General features: G+C 48.3%; 1 protein-coding gene and 1 long non-coding RNA gene across 2 annotated transcripts in view; one reads left to right on the forward strand and one right to left on the reverse strand.

Annotated features, from left to right (window-relative positions):
- syt6a (synaptotagmin VIa) overlaps positions 1–25,436 on the forward strand; it is a 54,654-nt gene that overhangs the window by 21,757 nt on the left and 7,461 nt on the right. Inside the window, exons 2-3 of the mRNA XM_056273471.1 lie at positions 16,137–16,530; positions 17,670–18,231. Of these exons, the coding sequence (XP_056129446.1) occupies positions 16,137–16,530; positions 17,670–18,231 (956 nt within the window). The remainder of the gene's footprint in view (positions 1–16,136; positions 16,531–17,669; positions 18,232–25,436) is intronic.
- Positions 18,120–20,836, reverse strand: LOC130107071 (uncharacterized). Its single transcript, XR_008809796.1, has 3 exons — positions 20,502–20,836; positions 18,289–18,668; positions 18,120–18,183 (listed from the first exon to the last, which is right to left on the reverse strand). It is a non-coding gene; the product is annotated as an uncharacterized LOC130107071 (long non-coding RNA).

The raw sequence follows: 25,436 nt of genomic DNA on the forward strand, positions 1-25,436 counted from the left end.
CAGCAGACCCGCGGGTGCCTGGTGAGAGGCCTTGCTGCGAGCACAGACGGAGCAGGCCCCTACGAAGTCCCTGACGTCGTTCCTCATGGTGGGCCACCAGAAACGCCGAGCCAGAAAGGTGAAGGTGCGGTGGACACCCGGGTGGCAAGCAAACTGACTGGCATGGCCCCACTGGGGAACCCGGGGCCGGACTGCGTCCGGGACGAATAGGCGGCATGGAGGGACGTGGCTCGGGGCGGGATGGGAGTGCAACGCCTGCCTGACCACGGTCTCGATGCCCCAGGTAACCACGCCAACCACCCTGGCCTCAGGAAGGATGGGAGTCGGCTCCTCTGTAGCTGGCTCCCTCCTCGGGTGTTGTCGGGACAGGGAGTCTGCCTTCGTGTTGCGGGACCCGGGGCGATAAGTCAGCATGAAGTCAAACCGACTGAGGAAGCTGGCCCACCGTGCCTGCCGACCATTGAGGCGCTTGGTTGCCCGGATGAACGTCAAGTTCTTATGATCCGTCCAGATGGTGAATGGCTGTTCCGCCCCCTCCAGCCAATGGCGCCACTCCTCCAGAGCAGCCACCACTGCCAGCAGCTCCCGGTTCCTGACATCGTAGTTCTCCTCAGCGGGGAGGAACCGGCGAGAGAAGAAGGCGCATGGGTGGACCTTCTGGTCAGATGCTGACCGCTGGGAGAGGACAGCCCCCAACCCGGTGTCCGAAGCGTCCACCTCTATGATGAACTGCCTCTTGGGGTCGGGGTGGAGCAGGTCTGGGGCGCTGGTGAACCTCTCCTTGAGGGACTGGAACGCAGAGCGGGCAGCTGGGGACCAGATGAACGGCTGGGAGGGGGAGGTCAGCCTGGTGAGAGGTTCTGCCACGCAGCTGTAGTTCCGGATGAACCTCCGATAGAAGTTCGCAAACCCGAGGAAGCTCTGTAATTCCTTCCGTGATGTGGGATTGGGCCAGTCCACCACAGACTGGATCTTGCGGGGGTCGGCCCGGGTCTGTCCCCTCTCAACGACGAAGCTCAGGTAGTCAACAGAAGGGGAATGGAACCGGCACTTCTCTGCCTTGACGAAGAGCCGGTTCCGGAGGAGATGTTCGAGTACCCGGCGGACATGCTGGACATGTTCCTCGAGGGTCCTGGAGAAGATGAGGATGTCATCGAGGTACACCACCACAAACTCGTCGAGCATGTCGCGGAGAATGTCATTCATGAGAGCCTGGAATACCGCCGGGGCGTTGGTGAGGCTGAACGGCATGACCAGGTACTCATAATGACCCCGGGGCGTCTTAAAGGCTGTCTTCCACTCGTCCCCCTTCCGGATCCGGACCAGATGATAGGCACACCAGAGGTCCAGCTTAGTGAAGACTGTAGCCTGGGTGAGGGGCTCAAGGGTGGAACTCATGAGAGGAAGGGGGTACTTGCTCTTGACGGTTACCTCATTGAGTTGGCGATAGTCAATGCAGGGTCAGAGGCCCCCGTCCTTCTTCTTCACGAAAAAGAATCCAGCTGCCACCTGGGAGGACGAGGGCCGAATGAGCCCCGCTGCCAAGGACTCGGAGATGTACTCGTCCATCGCAGCTTTCTCGGGGATGGGCAGACTGTACAGACGACTGCTGGGAAGGGGTGCCCCAGAGTGGAGGTCGATAGCACAGTCATAAGGCCGATGAGGAGGAAGAGATTGGGCCCGGGTCTTGCTGAAAACCTCACCTAACTCATGGTACTCAGGGGGAACAGAGGAGAGGTCGGGAGGCGGGCTACTAGGGGCACGTTGGGGGGATGGGGCGGGAGCAGCCTGGAGACATTGGGCATGACAGGAGGAGCTCTACTCCATGATGGTACCGGAGGCCAAGGTGATGTGTGGCTCATGCTGCACGAACCAGGGGCGCCCTAGGATCACAGGGACTAACGGGGACTGGATGATGTAGAACCGAAGTCTCTCCACATGGTTACCTGCTATGGTGAGAGAGACAGGGTGGGTGCGTTGGGTGACGCTGGCCAGGCAGCGCTCGTCCAGCGCGAAGGCCTCCATGGGCTTCTCCAGCGTCTCCAGCAGGATGTTAGCCTGGGCAGCAAACTCCGAGTCCAGGAAACACTCATCAGCCCCCGAGTCGAGGAGTGCACCCACCGTGAGCCGCTGGTCAGACCAGGCCAGGGTAATGCTAACTAGATGGTTCTGTGGGGCAGGACGGCGGGAACAGGAAAGTCGGCTCACTAGGATCTCCCGGGGCCCCAGTGAGCCTAGTCTTTTGGCCGAGTGGGGCAGCCGCTGATCAGATGTCCCTTCTGGCCACAGTAGAGGCACTGACCCACCTTGAACCGGGCCTCCTGTTCGGCTGGGCTAAGGCGCGTGCGCCCCAGCTGCATAGGTTCCTCCCCCGTCGTGGTCTGGGGCGCGGGGGGAGAAACAGCCACAGGGAAAGTGGGGCGAACAGGAGTAGGGATCCTGTTAGGAGTGCTGGACGACTGGGGAATGGACGGGGATCCACGCAGGGCTCGCTCGCACCTCCTCTCCCGGAGGCGTCCGTCGATGCGAATGGCGAGCTTGACCAGGTCCTCGAGGGAGGTGGGCTCCTCCAGGGTGGCTAGCTGGTCCTTGACAGCCTCGCTGAGACCTCTCCGGAAGGTGACCCGAAGTGACCGGCCGTTCCAGCCGCTCTCAGCTGCAGCCAGCCTGAACTCCACCGAGTAGTCTGTGACACTGCCACTGCCCTGCTGGATACTGCTCAGCCGAGCACCAGGGTCCTGGCCACTGACTGGATGGTGGAAAAACCTTCTGTAGTTCCGCCTCAAAGGCCTCGTAGGTGAGGCAGAAACTGGCCTTCATGGACCAGGAAGCAGTGGCCCACTGAGCTGCTCGACCTGTGAGCAGGTTGGTCACGTAAGTGACCCGGGCAGCATCAGACGTGAACATGCTGGGTTGGTGCAGGAAGACCAGCTCACACTGCATGATGAACGTGGCATAGGTCTCAAAGTCGCCATCAAACGGTCGGGGGCTGGAGAGGCAGGGCTCCTGGGGAACTGGGTTGAGCCCCACAGGGTTAACCGGGGCAGCGGGCCCAGGGGGCGCGTTACCCACGACTCCAGGGGCAGGCTGGCCCGGCGGCTGGATGGTGAGAGCCGCCGTGATGGTTTGCAACTGCCGCAGGATCTCTGCTTGTTGGCTCGCCAACGCCGCCTGCTGCCTCGTTAGGTTACCCACACAGGCCTGGAGGGGCAGGACCCGAGTCTGAAGATCTCTCACCGCGGCGGAGGCCGCCTCTAGCTGCTGGGTGTGGGAGTTAGTCAGTTGGATCTGTTCGATGAGAGCCGCTCGAAGCGGGCTGGCCGGTACGCTCTCTGTGTCGGCTGGGGTCGTCATGGTCAGTTCGTACTGTTAGGGTTTGTGGAAGACCCCAAGCGCACGGCACCAGACAGAGATGGGGTTAGCCGAAAAATGGCGTACATTATTCCTTACGCGTACAAATAGTTAAACATCGGAAGGCAATGAGCGACAAGGAAAAAACGGAAAGTCCAAGGGGGGAAAAAACTCGCGGGTAATCCAAAGGGGAACACGGCAGGATACTTCCATGGGGAAACTTTGCAAGGGAAAAACATGAACCAAGGGCTGGGATGAGTTCGTAGAGAAAAGGACCGTGGGAGGAGAGTAGCCGCTACTGCGGGTGCGGGGAGGTTACAACACGAACTGACAACCGGCACGTGGGAGGCCACCAAACTTAAGCCCAGCCCTGATGACTAAGCCCGGCCCTGACGAGCCGATTGGCTGCCGGCGCGGGGTGGGCGGGCCACGGCGCGGGGTGAGCGAGCCATAACACTTATCTTACAGCAGCAAGCTAGTGCAACACATAAAACCAACACCATACATTCACAATTAACAGACAGTAGGAGACTGACGTGCAACAGACACTAATAGATATAAAAAGACTTGCATTTGATCACAACAAGTTAGAAGGCTTAACACAAAAATAAGCTCAAAGATCTAATAAAGGTGTAGCAAGTGCAGCAATTCTGGCCTGCAAAAGCACTGCTATTTGTTTCAGTTATGCATTCAGTCAAAAGCCTCCCATGAGTGTATGGTACCTGGCACATTGTGATGGCAATAGGGACTCCTGGTCAACAGAGGTTAATTATCTGATAGGACCAGATTCTGAAACTGGGCTGAGCCTGCCAAACACACCCACACGGTACGCTACCCTGTGGCTTCTGAATCTCCAAATAAAACAGCAAATAGATAACATTTGGCACCACAGAAAAACCCAGGTTAAGCAGCACTTGGTGTGCTGGATTTCTTAATACTCCAGTCTTACGATGTTTACCTCCAGGGATAGATGACACACCTATATTGAACTATAAAGAGTATGTGAGAGAGAGAGAGAGAGAGAGAGAGAGAGAGAGAGAGAGAGAGAGAGAGAGAGAGAGAGAGAGAGAGAGAGAGAGAGAGAGAGAGAGAGAGAGAGAGAGAGAGAGAGAGAGAGAGAGAAAGAGGCAGTGTTTTTATTAAGTTTCATTAAGATAACAGTTCTCTAGGAGTTATTTAAGAATCCCCCTTGGGTTGCCTTGTTTAGTGTGGGCTGCAGCACATTTTATGAACCCAATAGGAAGTCCATTGGCAAACTGAAGTCATTACCTGGGAAGATAATGAGAATGTCAGCTGGAAGAAATGGACACTCATCCTAGCAGGAAATTAATGTAGCACAAATGGATATCTGGAAACCTAAAACTTCATCAAATGTCATTTGGCGGATATGGATGACTTGATGACTTGCATGATCAAGTGGAGGCATTTATGTACATGATCCCTAAAGGACAATCATATTTGTTTTCACTTGCACATTTGACAGCTAGTGTGTAACTAATATGCATTTGCAAGTCAAATTTAGGAGGAGTCGTAAATGGAGCCTCTAAGCGATGCATCTGAATGATTAAAGTCACAACATAAATTTGTTAGTAAGTCATCACCCCTACATTTGCACTGCTATTAATGTATAAATAAGGAAATAAAAAAACTGCACCGTTGAGTTTAATGTAATGCCAAGTTAATGTAATGCTAAGTGCTTTTTGGTCTTGAATGGCAACTTTTACATAATTACCTACCGGTTCCTTATAGGTGACATCCTTTTTTTCTCTATCTCTGTAATTCAACAGATGACATTAAAGCGCTGTAGTTATTTACTCTGTTTATTAGAGGGTCTTAATTATGACAATTATCCTGGAAGCAAATAATTCTCTTTCAAAAGTGTACCTAGAGGTCATCAACCCCTGCTAATCATCCAGACTACAAACAGCATTTCAATCTGAATCCTTAATATCTGGTTAAAAACACCTACTCTATTACTTAACATAGATTAATTAAATTATAAGCAATGCATGAGTAATGGGCGTCTCATCGGTATAATTGAGAACATTTACAGTGATGTGCGTTGGTCTGCTTGACTGGGAGAATTGTCTCCCAGTTGCACTTTTCTGTCCCCCCCCCCCCCCGGTATGCTCAGATTTATTATTTTTTTCTTGTCTGTACAACTCAAATTCCTCTTCACACCTCTGGTGGATGTGTGGGGGGACTAAACCTGTCTTCTGGGTTTGTGGTGGGGTTTTAGAATTTTGGGATTTGCAGGATTATGGGGATTTTTCCGGCTACTGTGAGAAAGAAACCAAGGGATACAGCAATTCCAAAATGGCTGAGGTACCAACATCAAGATCAGAGCACATTATTTACCCCCTTAAGGAATAGAGGGTAGAATATCCACAGTCTGCTCTAGCTTGTGAAACATGTGTGTATGAGATACATACTTGGAGATGGCAGTAAATGGTGGAGCCCATCTTGTGCATAAATCGGCTGTGCATAGTCCCACTTTATTTTCAGTTCCATGAAATGTCACTGCTCCTGGTTTTAAGTGCGCTTTTCCTGGACACATCTCTCCCCAAAATGGAAAATGTTAGCATTAGCATCAGCACAAACATGTCCATAAGAAAGACATATGCTACAGCACCGGAAAATATTTTGAAAACTGACTGCATTTTGTTCTACACCGCTCCTGCCACATTGTGTACTCTTTATTGATATGGATTTTTGCAGAAGAAAAAAAACAAAAACAAGACACGATTCCCCCCGTAGAGACAACCTGATGAGATATACTAACAGCGTGTGGCTGATTTTGAGAGGATAATTCAATATAACGCTCGCACTGAAATGGATCATCGCTACAGATTAAAACAATAAATTTCCAGGCTATCGTGAACTTTTAATTCAAAGCCGCATATGCAACTTTTTAGAGCTGAGAGGAGCAGCACTCGTTTGTCATTACTCAAGTTATTTAAAAAGCTCGCCCGGAAGTCCCCATCTCCCGCGGCAGTCCGACTTTTGTCACTTCTATTTCCACCGCTGCGCCTCTGTTCACTCACACTGAAATATCAGCTGTCATGGCGATGTGTAAGAGGCAAGAGAGAGGATGAATGCTTACGGGCTAGTGAGCAGGGATATTACCAGCAATCTCTGTACTCCTCAGAAATTGTGCACTGGGAAAATGACGCTTGCAGATGGCGATCATTCAATTGCCATTAAGCACAGGGAGTAATTAGATGGGACATCAAAGGCCGAAATCAATCTCTTGACCCTGGCGCGCCGCTGTAAACCAATAACCTCGCACTGTGCGAAGTTGTTCGGCTGTTTTACACGTGCATGGCGAGCAGCATCTCTTTGAACTAAGTGCATCATCCGCGGTGTAAAGCTGGACCTGAGTGCTGAAGTTGAGTCGATTCAGAACAGCAAACAGAGAGAGTGCATATTCTCTCTAATGACCAAGTTACTATGGAAACCAGGTTAGATTTGAAAGCACTCGAAGAAGAAGAAAAAAAAGCCCCGGGCTTTACTTTGCTCTCTGACTCCACTTCAAAACAAGTCTTAATTAAATGTGTGCCCCCCTGCAAAACTCCTTATACTCTCCAGCAAAGTCCTATTTTGGTAGCACTTACCGTCAGGATGAATGAAAGCCATCGCGCCGTCCCTCTTTTCCTGTCGCCATGACTTGAAATCAAAGGGCGAACTGAAAAAGACATCGCATTTCCCATCTTCGCTGTTGCTCACGTCACTTTTTGTGGCGCGCGCAATAGGGTTTTTGAATGTGGGAATAACAGTGCATGGGGAACGAAGGGGAAAAGAATTGATGAATTAGTTGCACGTTTCTAATGATGATGGTGGAGTTATCGTGTTCACATAAGTCCCCAGACTCGGAGATAACGTCTCAGTTTTCATTCATATTAAACTGTCTTAGCTGGCTATTCTTCTGTTTCCCCCCCCCCACCCCCACCTTCACTAAAACCCTATTTGGTGGAGATTTACTCAAAAGGCTGAGGCAACTTCTGAGGTATTGACAGAGCCCACTGTTTCTGACTCGAAGGGGCCGGAAAAAATCCTTTTGACTGACTGCGGGATAGTGATGATCCACTCTTCCATCTTGCGAGTGTGATCATCTATATTGTGTTAAGACAGAGGTCAAGTCTCACACTGTCAGGGAAGGCTGTGTCTCTGGGGAATAACAGTTTCACACAGTTCTGCTTCATTAGCCCTGTCTTACTGGAGAGGAAGACCACTGTTATGTCTGCACACATCGACAGTGCTGCATTTGATTTGGTGCTGTTCTATTGTGCTGGGATCGATTGGTGATGCCTGCGGGCTCTGGGTTGTTTGATCGGGTCTGCCTTTGATGCTGTGTCAGTCTAAATAAAGAATGCCACGGAGAGGTTGTGTCGAGCGACAGCGCTGTGTCCTGAAGTGATTTAAAAATACAATATTGGCGACGAGGATGGCTGATATCTCTCTCCCACCACCTGCCCCCTTCCTGGCATTACCTGGCGAGCCTCCGGTACCATGGACTCGCTGGCTACATAGTTTTGAACATTACATCATCGCCTCAGGGCTCGACAACGTGAGCCAGGCTAGGAAGATGGCTCTGTTGCTACACTTGCTTGGGAGCAGAGGGTCATCGTGTGCTCGGGACTCTGGGGAACGTCACAAGCTTTGACGAAGCTGTGGGAGTTATGAGCACCCATTTCGCTGCTCCACAGAGTGCCCTCCTTCGGCGATTTATATTCCGTCAGCGACACCAACTGCCTGGTGAGTCTGTGCGGCAGTACGTAGCTAATTTGCGAGGGCTAGCTAGCTCATGCAAGTTTGGCCCGCTTCAGGACGAGATGGTTCGCGACCAGCTAATCGAACACACCAACAACGCAAAGGTGCGTGAGACTCTCCTGCTGGAAAAAGACGATCTGCTGCTGTCCAGAGCAATTACCATCGCACTACAGGTTGAGGGAGCAGCTGAGTGTGCTGCTATGCTAAATACACAGCAAGTGGCCACCTCCAGTCAAGCTGCCAACGACTCCTCCCTCTACTCACGGCTGCCCCTCGGGACGCAACCCAGCCAGAGCGAGGCGGGCGCCGACTCCACTGGGGACGTCTTGCAACTGCAACGACGGCGTTCTCGGCCCCGCCCTCAACAGTCCTGTGGTAACTGTGGGTCTCGGTCTCATGTTTCAAGGGCTCAGAACTGCCCTGCCCGTGGCCAGACATGCCGTAGCTGCGGTAAGCACAATCACTTTGCCAACGTCTGTCGATCTTCCCCGGCTGGGTCAGAGGGCCACACCCCCCAGTCTTCAACTGCCGTCATTCACAAGGTGAGCTCTGGGCCAGTGTCATTCAAATCATGCACAGTCAACATTAATGATGTGTGCATCCCCCTGCTGTTGGACACCGGTGCAAGTGTGTCTCTCCTGAATGTTGATACCTACAGTCCATTTTTCGGTTCACTGCCACTGTCCGCACCCTCAGCTGTCCTCTGTGGGTATGGTGACTCCAAAATCGATCTGGTTGGCTCTCTCCAACTGACTGTCCGCTATGGAACCAAGCTGGTGCCCAATGCAGTTTTTCATGTGGCACGCCGTGGGGCCAACCTGATGGGCCTGGACCTGTTCTCCGCTCTGGGGTTCTCCCTCTTAGACACAAGGGGGGCAGCAATCCTGACTGTTGCCACACCTTGGCAGCAGAAGTGGCCATCGCTGTTTATGGGGCTTGGCTGCCTCCCCGCCTTCGCCCATCAACCTCTCCTCAACCCTGCTGTGAAATCTGTCATCCAACCACTGCGCCGCATCCCGTTGGCTCTCCGTGATGGGGTCTCCGCCAAGCTGCAACAACTGCTGGAAGCTGGCATCATTGAACCGGTGGACGCGTCACCTTGGGTCTCAAACCTCGTGGTGGCTAAAAAGAAGTCGGGGGGGCCTGCGTGTCTGCGTCGATCTACGTGCAGTAAATAAGCCAGTGGTCCCTGATAAGTATCCACTGCCCACCTCAGAAGAACTCACTGCTCAGTTCTATGGCTCTGAAGTGTTCTCCAAGCTCGACCTCAGACAGGGGTACTTACAGGTGCCCCTCCACCCCAGCAGCCGAAACCTCACAGCCTTTGTGACACATGCAGGTGTGTTTCGCTACACCAGGATGCCTTTCGGTCTCAGCTCCGCCCCTAGCTGCTTCCGGAAAATCATGGTCTCCGTGCTGGCTGGCATACTGGGCGTGGCCATTTATCTGGACGATATAGTGGTACACGGGCCCACCAGTGAAATCCACGACAAGCGCCTCAACATGGTCTTCGCAGCCCTGTCCAAGCACAAGCTAACTCTCAATGCTGAGAAATGTGTCCTCTCTGTGCCAGCCATCGAGTTCGTGGGGTTCCGGCTGTCAGCGAGCGGTGTAACTCCACTACAATCCAACGTGGACGCCATTCAGGCCATCCCTGAGCCCAGCTCGGCCGCCCAGGTCGCCTCCTTCCTGGGTATGACAAGTTACTACCTGAGGTTTCTTCCCCAGTACTCTGCGACCACAGCCCCCCTGCGCCAGCTGCTGCGTAAGGACGAGCCATGGGTGTGGTCAAAGGCATGCAGTGACGCTGTGCGTGATCTCAAGACTCAACTGACTTCACCACCAGTGTTGGCTCACTTCGACATCTCCAGCTCCACCTTTGTGACCTGTGACGCATCAGCCACAGCGATAGGGGCCGTGCTGTCTCAAACCCAGAACGGTGTGGAGAAGCCCATTGCCTTCGCCTCCCGTGCCACAACCTGACCGAGCAGCGGTACTCCGTGGGTGAGCGTGAGGCGTTAGCCTGTATCTGGGCTTGTGAAAGGTGGCACCTCTACCTCTATGGCCGCTCCTTCACCCTCAGGACAGATCACCAGGCCCTGACAGCGCTGCTGTCCACATCTGGGACAGGCCACAAACCCCTGAGGCTGCACCGCTGGTCTGACCGCCTCCGCAAGTACAACTTCAGCCTGCAGTTCACCCCAGGCAGAGACAATGTTGTCGCCGACCTGCTCTCTCGCTCTGTCTCCACCCCAGCTCCACAGACGGACACTGACTGTGTGGAAAAGGACATTGTCCAAATGCTACACACACCCCTCCAGGCCACTGTCTCTCTGCAGGAGCTGAGGGCAGCCTCCGAACAGGACCCTGTCCTCTCCCAGCTCCGCACCTACATCCAGAACGGCTGGCCTCACAAGGTCCCAGAGGAGCTGGCTGCGTTCGCCCGAGTCAGACAGGAGCTCTCCTGCTGGAACGACACCTGCGTGGCACGTGGGTTTTGCACAGTGGTCCCAGCTGCTCTCCGTGCACGTGTTTTGAATACGGCGCATGAAGGCCACCTGGGCATTGTGAAACTGAAACAGCGCTGCCGAGACCTGGTGTGGTGGCCGGGGATAGACAGAGATATTGAGGCTCTGGTGAAGGACTGTTCTGCCTGCCTTGTGAGTGGCAAGACTGGCCACCAGGCTCCCCCACCCCTGCAACCTCTCGCCTGGCCCTCTCAGCCCTGGGAACACCTGCAGTTGGACATTTGTGGTGAGATCCATGGAGTTCCCCACCACCAACGCTTCATGGTGGTCGCCTACGATCTACACTCAAAATGGCCTGAACTCACCACTTCCGGCACTGTGACCTCACAGATCATCATCGACTTCCTGGACTCTCTTTTCTCTCGCTGGGGCCTCCCAAAGACCATCACCACTGACAACGGCCCTCAGCTGGTCTCTGCTGAGTTCACTGCTTATCTCGAAAGCAAGGGCATCCGTCATATACGCACTGCGCCCTACCACCCCCAGGCCAATGGCGGCGTTGAACGTTTTCACCAGTCACTGAAGAACGGCCTCAGAGCACACATGGCCCAAGGTTGCTCTTTCACGCAGGCCATCCGTCACACTCTGCTGCACTATCGGGCCACACAGCACTCGACCACAGGCGTCTCCCCAGCCTCTCTCATGCTAGGCCGGGAACTGTGCATGCCCCTTGACAGGCTCCGCCCCTCCACACCTCAGGCACCTCCCTCTGGGGTCAGAGCCTCAGTCACTCGTCAGCAGACGCGGATGAAGCAACGGTTTGACCAGTCAAAACGAACCAGGGTGCCAGACATCAATGTGTCAGACTGGGTCAGGGTCCGCAGGCCCCACAGGGACAATAAAATGGCTTCATACTGGTCCTCTCCTCTCCAAGTCACCCGTCAGCTGGGCCCAGCCACTTACCTCCTCAGCGATGGCACTCGGTGGCACTCCAGTCGTCTACGGAAGGTGTCAGCTCCGCCACACACAGCTGGTGACACAACCATAGCCATTCCCTCAGCATGGCGAGACGCCCCGGGGCTTCATGCAGCTCCTACACGGGCCCCAGACATTTCTGGGCCTCAGCTTTCCCTGCCATCTCCCTCCCCACCTCGGCCTGCCCAGCCTCAGGCCGCCCCGTGACCTGTTCGCACACGTTTACGCCCTGGCCACCTAGAGGACTTTGTGTCAACCTTTCATGTTTGAAATCCTGCCGGGGGGGGGGGGGGATGTTATGTCTGCACACATCGACAGTGCTGCATTTGATTTGGTGCTGTTCTATTGTGCTGGGATCGATTGGTGATGCCTGCGGGCTCTGGGTTGTTTGATCGGGTCTGCCTTTGATGCCGTGTCAGTCTAAATAAAGAATGCCACGGAGAGGTTGTGTCGAGCGACAGCGCTGTGTCCTGAAGTGATTTAAAAAATACAATAACCACGTGTCTCCCTCTCTCTCTCTCTCTCTCTCTCTCTCTTGCTGTCCCTCTGTCTGTCTGTCTGTCTGTCTGTCTCTCTGTCTGTCTCTGTCTCTCTCTCTGTCTGTATCTGTCTCTGTCTCTCTGTCTCTCTCTCTCCCTTCTGCGCTTGCTATCTATTTTTCCCTAGCATTGCATCACTAGTCAGCCAGTCTATCACTATCACACATTAGGATGCAATGAGAGGACTGAAAGTGTGTCATAACAACTTCGGCTCGTGGTGCTGGTGAAAAAGTCTCCACACCACTGGATGTGGCAAAAGTCAGGCAAATCTTGTAACAATGAAATTCCATCCGTGGCTTGGATATGCCACTGACTATAAATCTTTCCAATCTACACTGTATAGTTTGACAGGTATATGCTTCAAGTAAACCCGGATCTGGCCACCGTGTTTCTCAATAAATCATCAAAAGTAGTCTGCAAATGCATTGAGGATTTTAGTGCTTGAAGCAGTGGCGGAGTACGTACCTGGAAGCCAAGTAAAAGTAAGATACCGTACTATGCGTAGATTTACTTGAAAGCGATTGCCATGCTACTTTTGTGAGTCTTAAAGTATATGGTGTCATGTATGCTTTGGTAGCCAAAGTATTTCTGCCAATATATTCAGATTCAGATGCTTTTATTGTCCATAAAGATAGAACTTTGCCGCAGTACTAGAAGTGAAGGTAAATTCTGTTCATCCAAAAAACAAAGCAGCCAGGCCATTTATTCAAGGGTATAGCTTAACTGTCGAACAATATATTCTTTTTATATATATTTCAGTTTATAATGAATGCCAGGCAGGGAAAAAGTAAAACAAGTAGAGTTGAGTAGAGTAAAGTTTGCAGTCTCAAACTACATTTCTGCCCTACGTATCTCTGTTGCCAAGTTCGTAGCATTTGGTTGCAGTGCATCAGGTCACATCAGTTTGTAGTGATGATGCGTGAAGGCCGTGCAACTGGCAGGCCGGTAAACTCGATGGTTTGCGGGGAGCTGTGAAATTTCAGATGACAAGAAGCCATGACTGGGGATGAGGGCTGAGAAATCACCCTGAGGCATAAATCCTCCAGACTTGGAAAACCTGTCCACCTCTCCGATAAGCTGTAAATATGCTTTAGTGGACTGGCCTTTTTGAGCTTAGGTGGAGAAATTTGGAAAATAAGAGGTGTTAAGTGGGGGAAATCGCTTTCATTAGGGTTTGGGCTGGGTTAACTAAGAGCAGTGTGAAGTTGCTTAAGGGCAAACACACTGCAGGAAGAATGAGAGGCAATACTGTAGATGCATCTGCGTTTTATTTATGATTTAATTATATTGAATTTTATTTAAGACTTCAATTTAGGCGCACAAAAGATAAACAAGGCAAGCCTCAACCAAATTTCTCCACAATGGAAAGTAATAAAGTAATAATTCATATTATAGAATATAAAATCTATTAAATGTACATTAAAGTAAAATATGAACACAATTGGAACAACATGCTACCACACCAAGAGCCTTATAAATACATGTAAAACACAGTCCCCGAGGAGGTCATCTGAAACAAGGGACAGAGTCATTACAAATTAAAATACTATATAATTATGCATCTATCCTCATACAGAGATGATATTTTCCCCATTGTAGCACCAGATTGTGTATTGTTTCAGTCCGCCTGTTGTGTAACTCTTAATAAGCAGCCGCACTGCCGAGCTCAAGAAACCATTCATGAAAAGACAGAAAGCCTGCAGTTTTCCTTCCGCTCATTAAGATCTGTCTAACCATCTGAATCCATGCTGCACTCCCCCATCCCTTATCACCAGCGAGCCGCCTAAACCGTGCAGCCCGGCAGAAAATGTATAGGTGCTACTGGTGATATCCTTTGTACAGCCATGAGCTGGTCTCCAAAAGACTTGAACCTTGGGTCATTACCAGAGCACACCTGTCAGTGGATCCTCAGACACCTCCAGCAGTAAAGGATATCTGAGTCTCAACCTCAACGGTCTATTAGGTGTCCAGAGGAAATAATTAAGAGCTTTAAATTAGATGAGTAATTTCTATTGTCCATTTTCTCTCATTTTGACAAATCTTATTCCATTCTTTCTCAGTGAATGCTATGCTTACATATGTCCCCCAGTTCCTTTTCAGAGCCCCAGGTAATTTAGTAGTTTGACTGAATATCTTAGTCTAATAACAAGTGGCCAGGGTGTCCGGGTAGCGTGGCGGTCTATTCCATTGCATACCAACATGGGGATCGCCGGTTCAAATCCCCATGTTACCTCCGGTTTGGTCGGGTGTCCCTACAAACACAATTGGCCAGTGTCCGCGGGTGGGAAGCCGGATGTGGGTATGTGTCCTGGTAGCTGCACTAGCGCCTCCTGTGGTTGGTCGGGGTGCCTGTTCAGGGGGGAGGGGGAACTGGGGGGAATAGCGTGATCCTCCCACGCGCTACGTCCGCCTGGCAAAACTCCTGACTGTCAGGTGAAAAGAAGCGACTTGCAACTCCACATGTATCGGAGGAGGCATTGGCTATTGCAGCTAGAAAAGTGTATAATGCAACTTGATTGGTTGATTGATGTGGTAGTCTGCAGCTCTACCCGGATAGGCAGAGGGGGTGGAGCAGCGGCAGGGAATGCTCGGAAGAGTGGGTAATTGGCTGGATACAATTGGGGAGGGGAAAAGGGGGGGGGGACAAGTGGCCTTCCTAATGTCTTAATGATGTTGGAAAGCAGTGTTGAGTGCTGAGGGAAGTGTCCTTGAAACACATCTGCATTTTTTAATCTTAACATTCATATTCATATCATGTGGGTATTGATTTTAGAGCAACTCATGCTCAATCACTCTTGGCCAACCCTTGGTCTGAATTAAAACCGACCATTTGCATGGCTTACAGTATAAATAAGTCAGTGCATTAGCCTAATGCTCTTAAAATGCGATGCATTGAATAAACAATGCATTTTCCAGAGGTTTCAAATATGCTCATAATTTGTCTGCAATGGCAGGGAAGCGATGAGGTAGCTGCATATTTTAACAGGATAAATTGAATGTGCCTTGAAGCAGGTTCGTACTATCTCTTCAGTGATATGTTGGGATTCGATTCAGGAATCCTTTGAGAGGTGCCCAAATGCTCCTCCATAGTACAAGAGGAAGTGAGTGTAGATAAATCTATGTAATCAGGACCATGTGGAAAACGACACTGCAGCAAAATTTAAAGAATTCAATTCACCGCCTCCTGTAAAGTGTGGAAACGGAAACGGTTGCAAGTATCAGGTGGCAAAAGGTAATTACTCTAAATCAAATATAGCAAGTGTCTCCACAGGCAAGGCCAGCGGTATGTTTTCTTTTGCTTTCTATTTTTTCTTTTTTTCAGTCCCTGTGAATGCATTTGCTGCGCTTGTCATTTTTGGTGTGTCGCCAGATCATTGTATGCAGCTTCTCCCTCAGAAAGCATATTCATAATAATCACAAAATTAATTAGTTGGGGCTGCCCCCCTCCCCCATCTCTTATGTGTTCACGCTCACAACAGCACACAAGAACCATTCGTCGTAGATATCTCTAGAGGCTTCTGACACGTTGGATCTGTCCCCAAGAGTCTGTTTTTGCTGTTTCAAAGACTATAATGTATAGCTTTTTACATTTAATATGTGTAACTCTAATTACCTTTAACTCTACTGCAAATCCAATATAATGGAACGAATGTGTGTGCATGTGTGTGTGTGTGCATATGTGTGTACGTGTGTGTATGTGTGTGTCTGTGTGTGCGTATGTGTACACGTTCATGTTCCATGTGTGTGCACTACAAGCACACAGAGCCCTATTTACATTTAAAGGCAGGCACATGAGCCATCCTCACTTTGTGGCTGAAGACTAATGGAGGCTGCTTAATTTTTAAAGCACGTCTTCTGACAATAGCCTTATGTAACTGCTGCTGATACGCTGTAGCACTGGCCAATCTGAAAATCATGTCTTTCATGTCTACCTTACTGACTCTGCTTCTCTCCCTTCTCTCACCCTTCTAATCACCATCTGTTTGTCCATATTTTGTGAACCTGTGATTCGGCCCCTGTGGTTCCCAACCAGACGTTTCTTTTGGCCTCCTGCTCAGTGTATTTGTGGTTTGTGGCCTGGCCCTGCTGGGTCTCCTCAGCTTCGCTTCGTGGAAGCTGTGCTGGGTGCCTTGGCGGAACAAGGCCCTATTCTCAGGTTCGGCAGCTCTAACCCTGGCCTGCGGTTCAGATCACTGTCCGCTCCAGTCCCCCACCTTCCTGCCCAGACCCCAGCAGCCAGTGGACGTCATGGCAACGGAGAAGGTGAAAGACCCCATGGACTCGATGGGGTTTCTGGAAGCGGCGGTGAAGATAAGTCATACATCGCCTGACATCCCCACCGATGTTCAGCTCTCCATGAGAGAGCACTTCCTGCGCCGCACGCAACGCATGCAGAGACAGACCACTGAGCCTGCCTCCTCCACTAGGTTAGCCCTCAGTGTGACGAATAACACAAACATGCAATCTCATATATGCAAATTAGCTTAATGCTATATTGTATGATGTGTTCACCCACATATATATACAGGCAAAGTTTTTTTTTCTATACTTGTGAGGACCCTGATTGACTTCATTCATTCCTTTGCTGCTAACCCTGGCATGCCTAACCTTAGCCCCTTATCCTAACCTTAACTAATCCTAGTTCTAACCAGAACCCTAACCCAAGTCCTAAACCTAAAATAAACCCTTGAAGAATTGAGGAAAATGTCCTCATTTTGCAAAAATGTCCTCACTCTTATTGTTAAAAACTCAACTTAGTCCTTACAGATTTAGCTGAATAACAACACACACACACACACACACACACACACACACACACACACACACACACACACACACACACACACACACACACACACACACACACACACACACACACACACACACACACACACACACAAATGATATCAAAATATTGTCATGACACTCCATTTTGTAAACATGTTTAAACACCACATGTGCCAACTCCTCAAAAACACCCTGAGTCTTGCGAACATTCTCTTAGTAATTATTTTTATATACAGTAACGCCATGTTACGAGACACGATTAAACACAGTGAAAAGTGAAAGTGTTCTCAATAGCATTCCTCCCTGAAACTGCAAGTTTTCAACATAAAACATGGCAATGCAATTTTCATCAGGAGGAATGCAAAAGAAAATAAACATAACATATTTTTTGTATCTTCAAACATATTTCGCTCTCTTTCATATTCTTATAATATAAATGTACTGGCCTTTTTTGCTCTGTATAAATATGCAGACAGTTGTGTTGTTCCTTAAAGGCATGTCTATTTGTCTTTGGAATAAAACAGCGTATAGGATCAGCATTTCCTTGCGTTCTTAATTGTACCAGCAATAACAAGTAAAATTCCTAGTGCATGTAATGCACATGTCAATAAAAGTCTTTCTGAAAGTCAGATGTGAAATAATTCTTATTAAGATTCAAAACGTCTCCAAATTTTCTGCTGGCATCATTTCAAACACTGACCACTCTCTCCAGGCACTGCCAATCAAACCATTCACACAGTTTCCACCCATGTCTTTAATTTATTTCCTTTCCCTGTAGGCACAGTTCATTTAAAAGACACCTGCCCAGACAGATGCAGGTAGGCAGCCTGGATCTGGGGAATGACTACGTCGTGGACAAAGACGAAAAGCCCACCAGCATCGGGCGCATCCAGCCGGAGCTGTACAAGCAGAAGACCGTGGAGACAGAGGAGTCATCCAAGAGTGGCAGCGGCAAAAACTGTGGCAGGATTAACTTCTCTCTTAAGTATGACTATGAGAGCGAGGCTTTGCTGGTCAATATCCTCAAGGCCTCTGACCTGCCCGCCAAGGACTTGTGCGGCAGTTCAGACCCTTACGTCAAGATCTACCTGCTGCCTGACCGCAAGAAGTTCCAGACGCGTGTCCACCGAAAGACCCTCAATCCCATGTTCAACGAGACCTTCCAGTTTCCCGTGCCTTACGATGAGCTTGCTGTCAGGAAGCTCCACATGAGCGTCGTTGACTTTGACAGGTTTTCACGACACGACATGATCGGAGAGGTGGTGTTGGACAACTTGTTTGAAACATCAGACCTATCCAGGGAGACGAACATATGGAGGGACATCCAATATGCCACCACTGTAAGAACCACTGTTTCCATTTACAAAATTTAATAACAGACTGAATCAAAAACATACCATCCACTTAATAATGCATTTCATTAATCGCATGACAGGCGGCACGGTGGTGCAGTGGTTAGTGCGGTTGCCTCACAGTAAGAAGGTCCGGGGTTGGAGCCCCGGGGTAGTCCAACCTTGGTGGGTCATCCCGGGTCATCCTCTGTGTGGAGTTTGCATGTTCTCCCCGTGTCTGTGTGGGTCTTCTCCGGGGGCTCCGGTTTCCTCCCACAGTCCAATGACATGTAAGTCAGGTGAATTGGCCATACTAAATTGTCCCTAGGAATGAATGGGTGTGTGTGCATGTGTGTCGGCCCTGTGATGGCCTGGTGGCCTGTCCAGGGTGTCTCCCCGCCTGCTGCCCAATGACTGCTGGAATCGGCTCCAGCATCCCTGTGACCCTGAGAGCAGGATAAACGGTTAAGATAATGGATAGATTGATTAATTTCATGACTTTTCCTACGTAAGATGGCTGGCCCAGAGCTATCATTAGTAGGCAGATTATGATACTGTATGTAGATCAATTGTATTTTCAGTTACTTAGATGATAAACAACACAAAAAGAGCTAGATGCTGTCCTGTAGAGACCATCTAAACATCTAACACTAAATTTAGACTAAGTGTTGGCTTACCCAAGCAATCACTCTTCTTAGCATTAATGGGTTTTGATAATGTCTAGGGGCCACTTTGCATAACAGAGTATTCCATGCCTTCGCCATTAATTCAGAGACATTAAAAATGTCATCAATTTAACTTCACCATAGTGCTCTTGAGTTTGACAATCTGCTCATCCTTCAGTTGTTGAACTTCAAATGTCTTTGAGGGCTGTTCAATAAGCTACAGGTTATTGCCTAGGAGGCAGAAAAGAAGCTGGCCCTCACCTTGGCACACTGACTTTATTGAACCAGCAAATGATTTCCTGACAAAATCCCTTGTTCACCCTACATTTAAGAAAGTTAATAATGCACAGATGGTGGGAGCTAAAGTAGAAACAAAATAAAATGCAAAAACCATGGTGTGCGACATGAGTCTTGGCAAGGATAAAGACGCTGCTGATAAATATTGTGCAGCTTGGGCAGAGGAGCTGGCCCCAGCAGCTTTCCTCAATGTATAGATCAAGGAGGAGTATCCATCAATAACCCCGGCCCCCAGGCATTAGTAAGATAAAGAGTCTGGAGGGGGCCAGGAGACTTATTGACTCCAGGTACTATCTCAGCCATGTATGATCTACCAAAACTATTCTGGGAAAGTTTTGGCACGCTAATCAGTCGCATGATTCATAAGTGTTTCATATCTATAAGGATAATCCCATAAAGAATGTTTATCTGTTCCGTCCTCTTGACAAGCAATATCGACTGCTAAACTTAGTAAGAGGGCCTACTTCACAATAAGATGTCCCCACATGTAATTAATTGATGAATTAACCCTCCGTTAAGGATAATGTGGGACAATGTCAATTAATGCTTTGCTTGTTTTTGTCCCCCCCCCCCCATGGGGATTCTCAATCACTGTTATTGAAAGGGAGCTTGGTGACACTCATGTAGTTGGGTAACCATTTTGTGATAGACACAATTTATAGTAAGTGCCATCTCCTTAGACTTTGATGAATTTCTCCAGACACTTATGCTGCGCTTTCACACTGCGGCTGAATGCGACCCACTCCCTCCCTCACATGAAAGACTACACTCCCACTGTGCGCAAAGCTAAACCGTAGCTTTCTGTGCGAGAGGCGTTAAGACTTGCTGCACTCAGAAGTGTTGGGATTTGCCGATCAGAGAGGTTCTCACCGAGATCATTTGAAGTGATTGGAGGCCGGGGCGACCCTACTACTGTTGGGAGGATAAAGCCAAAAACTCCCGTGGAAAAGATAACGAGACTCTCGTTAGGCTTGAGAGTATTAGCCCAGCAGGTATCCACAGACGCCGGTCCCCATACAAGGAAAAACAAGAAAAAAAACAAATGTTTCCATAGAGGTTTTCAGTGAGGTGAAAATTGCTGAACTTGATTTGAGGCTCCCTTAAGAACTCATGGCTAGGCTTTATAATGAGTAGCTATAAATAGTGACTGATGACTGAGTGATAGGGGTCTTATAAAATTCTTCCAACATAACTTTTTAACAGTAGCAGAGGGCTTAAAAATGCTGATAGCCGTCTTATTAATATGGCTTGAAATGTTGTATCAAGTGTGACCCCCCCCCCCCCAATTGAATTTAATCACTTCCTCATAGCACTTACCAGATTAGAGTGTCTAGACCAAAATATTTGCCTTAACGACGATGATTTAGCTCTGGGGACCACGCCCAATATTTCGGGGATTCCGGGCTAATCGCTTCCGTTTCCTATCAAAACTTCCTCTTCCGGGCGCCCGTCATTGTTTATAGTCGGATTAGCAATTTGAGACGCGGGAATGAAGTTCGAGTTGAGAGACGACGTCTTCGACCGGATTGTTTCACAAGTAGTCGACACGAGTCGAGCGTTTCCGTTTCTCCATACAATACACAAACATCGATACTTTTTGTAGGTGTTTTAGGTCCAGGCGACATTTCGGTCAATGCGTTCCGCCTCTTCACTTCCCACACCGACACGCAACCAGAGCATGTTCCTGTAGAAATCGCCGCCTACTCAAACGTGATTGGTCAATACTACTCGGCTTTACACAGAAACAGAAACGGAAACCAGAACGTGTCCGATACCAAAATCGTGTGTGTGTGTGTGTGTGTGTGTGTGTGTGTGTGTGTGTGTGTGTGTGTGTGTGTGTGTGTGTGTGTGTGTGTGTGTGCTCTGTGTCGGCCATCAGTCGGCCGACACAGAGCACACACACACTCACACGCGCGCACACACACACACACACACACACACACACACACACATAGATGTAAAATCCAGTGAGTCAAGTTATGCTTATAGCATGAAACAGCCTTGTACTGTCTCATAAAGAATTTACTTGACTCATTAGATTATGTTGCTCCTTGTTTGTAGAGCACTTTCCCCACCGTTGAGTGTTTCTTTTAACAGTTATATATTGTAACGTACACGAATAAGTAGACACGTTAGCCAAGAACTAACGGGCCGGACCCTTTAGTCGACTGGTTAACGTTGTCGCCCGCGGTGCGGGAACTGCGGCTTCGCGTCCCGGCTGTGGCGACGGTTCCCGTGCTGCCCCCCAAATTCGCTGCAATACATAAATCTATTTTAATATTCCGCTCCTCATTTGTTGAGCGCTTTCATCAACACAATTGACGGATTCCGGGAAAAAAACCAGTGAGTCAAGTAAATTCTTTATGACACAGTAGAAGCCTGTTTCATGCCATAAGCAAATGAAACAGGCTTGTACAGATGTTTGTACTGGGTTATTTTGCTCCACATTTGTTGAGCACTTTTCCTATCGTCGAGTGTTTCTTTTAACAAAGTTATATATATAGCGAGAGAGAGAGAAAGAGAGAGATTACCCTAACCTTAAGCACTTAGGATGCTGTGCCTAAATTTAAACCTTCAGGCTCGAAATGCCGTTGTTTGCAATTGTTTAAAAATCAGAAGACAGTTATTTATAGATTTAAGTGTGTGCTAACGTTAGCAAGTGTGTTGTAAAAGGTTATAAGTGCCCTATTGCTCATTTATTAACAACTATTTGCAGCTGCTCATTATAAAGTGTAACTAGGATTAGTGGTTTGTTGTGGAAAAACCTTTAGATCACTTTTCAGCACCCTTTTTTTTCTAAGAGTCATACACAACCAGGAAGGATTGTGTTCATCAAGGAGTTGAACAGAAGAATAGTCATAAAGCCAGATTTATACGCAACAGCAATGGCACACAACTGTTAACAAGGGGATACTGGAAGACAAATCATTTCTGAGGTGTGGTCTTGTAAGTCATCGTAAACTGACAATCTCAAGCGTTTCATGTTATTTGTTTGTTTTAAATGCTTATAGGTAGGTTGTAGGTAGTGCTATGCACACAAGACTGCTGATAAAAGGCTGTACATTGCACACATAGTCCATGGGCCAGAGCCCAAAATTTCCTATTTCGGTACACTCAAGGTGGCAAAACTTACTTATAATTTTTGAAAGGATCCATGTCTGTAGATGATATTTTGGTATGATAACCATTCCTGAGTGGCAGCTGTATCACAGTTATCAGCTCATGAAGTTAACCACCCGCTAAACTAAATTGCATTTTAGACGCTGGTGCATATCCTGGTTTAGCCTCATGGTCAGGACATTTTTCAATGTTCTATAATATTGTCTTTGGTATCATTTTAAAGGGGACCTTCTTAGCTTTCATTCAAGCCCTGTTGTGGATATTTCTCACAAATACAGAGGTCACTTGAGCTCTTCAACCCGTCAATAACACACATCTTTCTGCAATGTTCGCCTAAACTATATATTTCTTTTAGCCCTGTGGCATCTAGGAATATCAGGGACACAAAACACAAAAACTGGAATACTCACAGGACTGTAACGATTCAGGAAATGTATAATATACCCATACTATTTCATTGTGTGAGGTGATTGTGAACCTTAAATTAGAAGGGCATTATTACTAAGAAACTAACTAGACCAAAACCAGTTAGTCCATGGGTCAGACCAGATATCGATATCACCCAAGGTGACACAACTTCACTGGTGCCATTTTATTTGGTACACTAACAGAAGTAAAATAATACATGATAACCTTTCCAAATGAGCAGCTATTTCATTTTTCTTTCAGGAAACCTTTTTCTGTGCCTCTCACGATTGTGTATTTGCCCAGATTTTTACAAATATAGCATTTCAACACCCCTGGTACTGATTAGCCTAGCTTAAACTCTGGGACAGTTCTTAGTTGGCCAACAACCAAGGATAACCAGTACTGTGTACTTCCATTCATTGTGCTAAGCTAGGCTAACGTGCAGCCAGATAGCTTTCTACTAAACACATATAGAGGAAACTGGTATCTATCTTCTTGTCTCACTCTGGAGAAGATTGTAAGCTAATTTCCCATAATGTTAGCATGTTCTTTTAATGTATATGTTAATATGATTAGTTAAAGTGGCTACGAGGAACTTTCATCTTGTGTTGATTTTAGCGGCCTCATGTGGACAAAATACAGCTGTTGCATAGCAACTAGGTAATGTATCTATTTGTGGCTATGTAAGATAAATAATGGTAATATGACGCTGGTGAAGCAAAGTAAACTTTGTTTTAGTAGTGTTCATACACCTAAGTTACATGTATTTGTTTGTATGTGGCAGGTGAAAACTGACTGAATATGGCCACTGGTGAACAAGCAAGTTTTTACCCAATACCAAAGCGCCCACGGGTGGAGTGCATTATCCACTGTTCTGATGATACAGATAAGCTGGTTTCACTACAAAGTGTCGACTCATGGAGAACTCTGCTCAGGGCAGCTCAGATACGAAATCATGCACCAGTTTTGAAACTGGCAAAAGACATTCCTGAGGGACAGATTCCAGCAATCTACTACCACAGAAAGTGTCGCAGTATCTTCACTATGAAGCAAATTCTTGATGGCCTCCTTGCAAAAGAAAAGAAAAGTTGTGTCTCTGCTGAAGAGAAACAATCTAAGAGAGTAGCTCGACATGCTCCAAGTACATCTAGGACTTATGATGCAGAGTGCATATTTTGTCAGAAAAACAGCAAATATTCCAAGAGACAGAATACGAGAGAAGTACTGGTGCAGTGTCGAGAACTGCGAGCTGATGCAAAGATCAGGAGTGCAGCCACAAAGAAAAGGGACAGCAGAATCCTTGCCATTGTGAGTAGAGACCTTGTAGCAGCTGAAGGGCACTACCACAGGTCATGCTATAGACTTAACACCAAAGAAGAGGTTTCCAAAGGAGAGGTTGCCAGCAATGAAGATGATGATGCTGCAGCCCAGTATGAAGCTGCTGTGAATAAGGCATACAATGAGCTGTTCCTCTTCATCAGGATGGAGCTTTTTGGCAATCCTCAAGTGATGACAATGACTGATCTCTCTTCTAGACTGGTAGCTTCAATGAACTCCCAAGGCATTGCCCAAGTCAAGGAATCAACCAAGAAGCACATAAGGCGAAACCTGGAGAGTGAGTTTGCTGGAGCCTTGCAGATATTCCCTGATGAGAAAGGAAAATTCCTCCTCTATCCCGATAACTTGTCCATGAGGGAACTTGCCAAAGAAAATCAGTCTCTCAAAAGGGAGCTGCAGACCCTGAAAAGTGTCAGTGCACAAGATGTTAGCCAAAGCAGCCATCAAATTGAGAGCAGACATTAAAAGTCAAGATGTTCCTCAAACCTGGCCGCCTGAAGTCAAACCAGAAGCAGAATGTCCTACCATTCCAGAGTCGCTCATTATCTTCCTGTACTCTCTACTCACAGGCTCAAATGATCCTGATTATGCATCCCAGAGAGTGCAGTGCCTTCTGCAGTCATTTGGCCATGACATAGTATATGCAGTGACATGTGGAAATACCAAGCCTTCCAAGCACATTGTTCTGCCATTCAGTGTCAAATCATTGACAGGAAATGTAGAGTTGATAAACATCCTCAACCGACTTGGTCACAGTGTGTCGTATTCACAGATGGAAGAGATCAACACTGCCCTGTGTCTCCAGAAACTCTCATCATCAGGGAGTGGCATTGCCCTTCCAGCTAACATCCATCCTGGCATATTCACAACTTTAGCCTGGGACAATATCGACCATCTTGAAGAAACTGTCAGTGGTGAGGGAACATCTCACAGAGTCAATGGGATTGCTGTGCAAGCAAAGCCAGTCAACCCACTTCCTGTCCAACCCATGCCCACTGTTCCCAAAACAAAGAAGAGAAGCATTGATGGACCCCCACCAATGTTACCAACTTACAATGCTGGACAACAGGTAGGGCCACCACAAAGCAAAAAGTCAGATGCCGATACTGCAGCCAATACTAAGCTTGCCAGAGAGAAAGACCTTCTTTGGGTCCTAGCACGCATGTCACAACAAGAAGAACAGTCAGTCAGCAGCTGGACAGGCTTCAACATCCTGACTCGAGGAGAGATGACGGTCATCCCCGACAATATAGGCTATCTGCCTACCATCAATGCTCCAGCGACACAAATGTCTACTGTCAACGAGGTGCTTAACCAGTCACTGAGCATCATGCAGTGCTTAGGCCTGAGGAAGATTGTCTGTGTCTTTGACCAAGCCCTTTATGC

This window comes from Lampris incognitus, chromosome 2 (assembly GCF_029633865.1).
Source record: "Lampris incognitus isolate fLamInc1 chromosome 2, fLamInc1.hap2, whole genome shotgun sequence".
NCBI classification, from domain to species: Eukaryota; Metazoa; Chordata; class Actinopteri; order Lampriformes; family Lampridae; genus Lampris; species Lampris incognitus.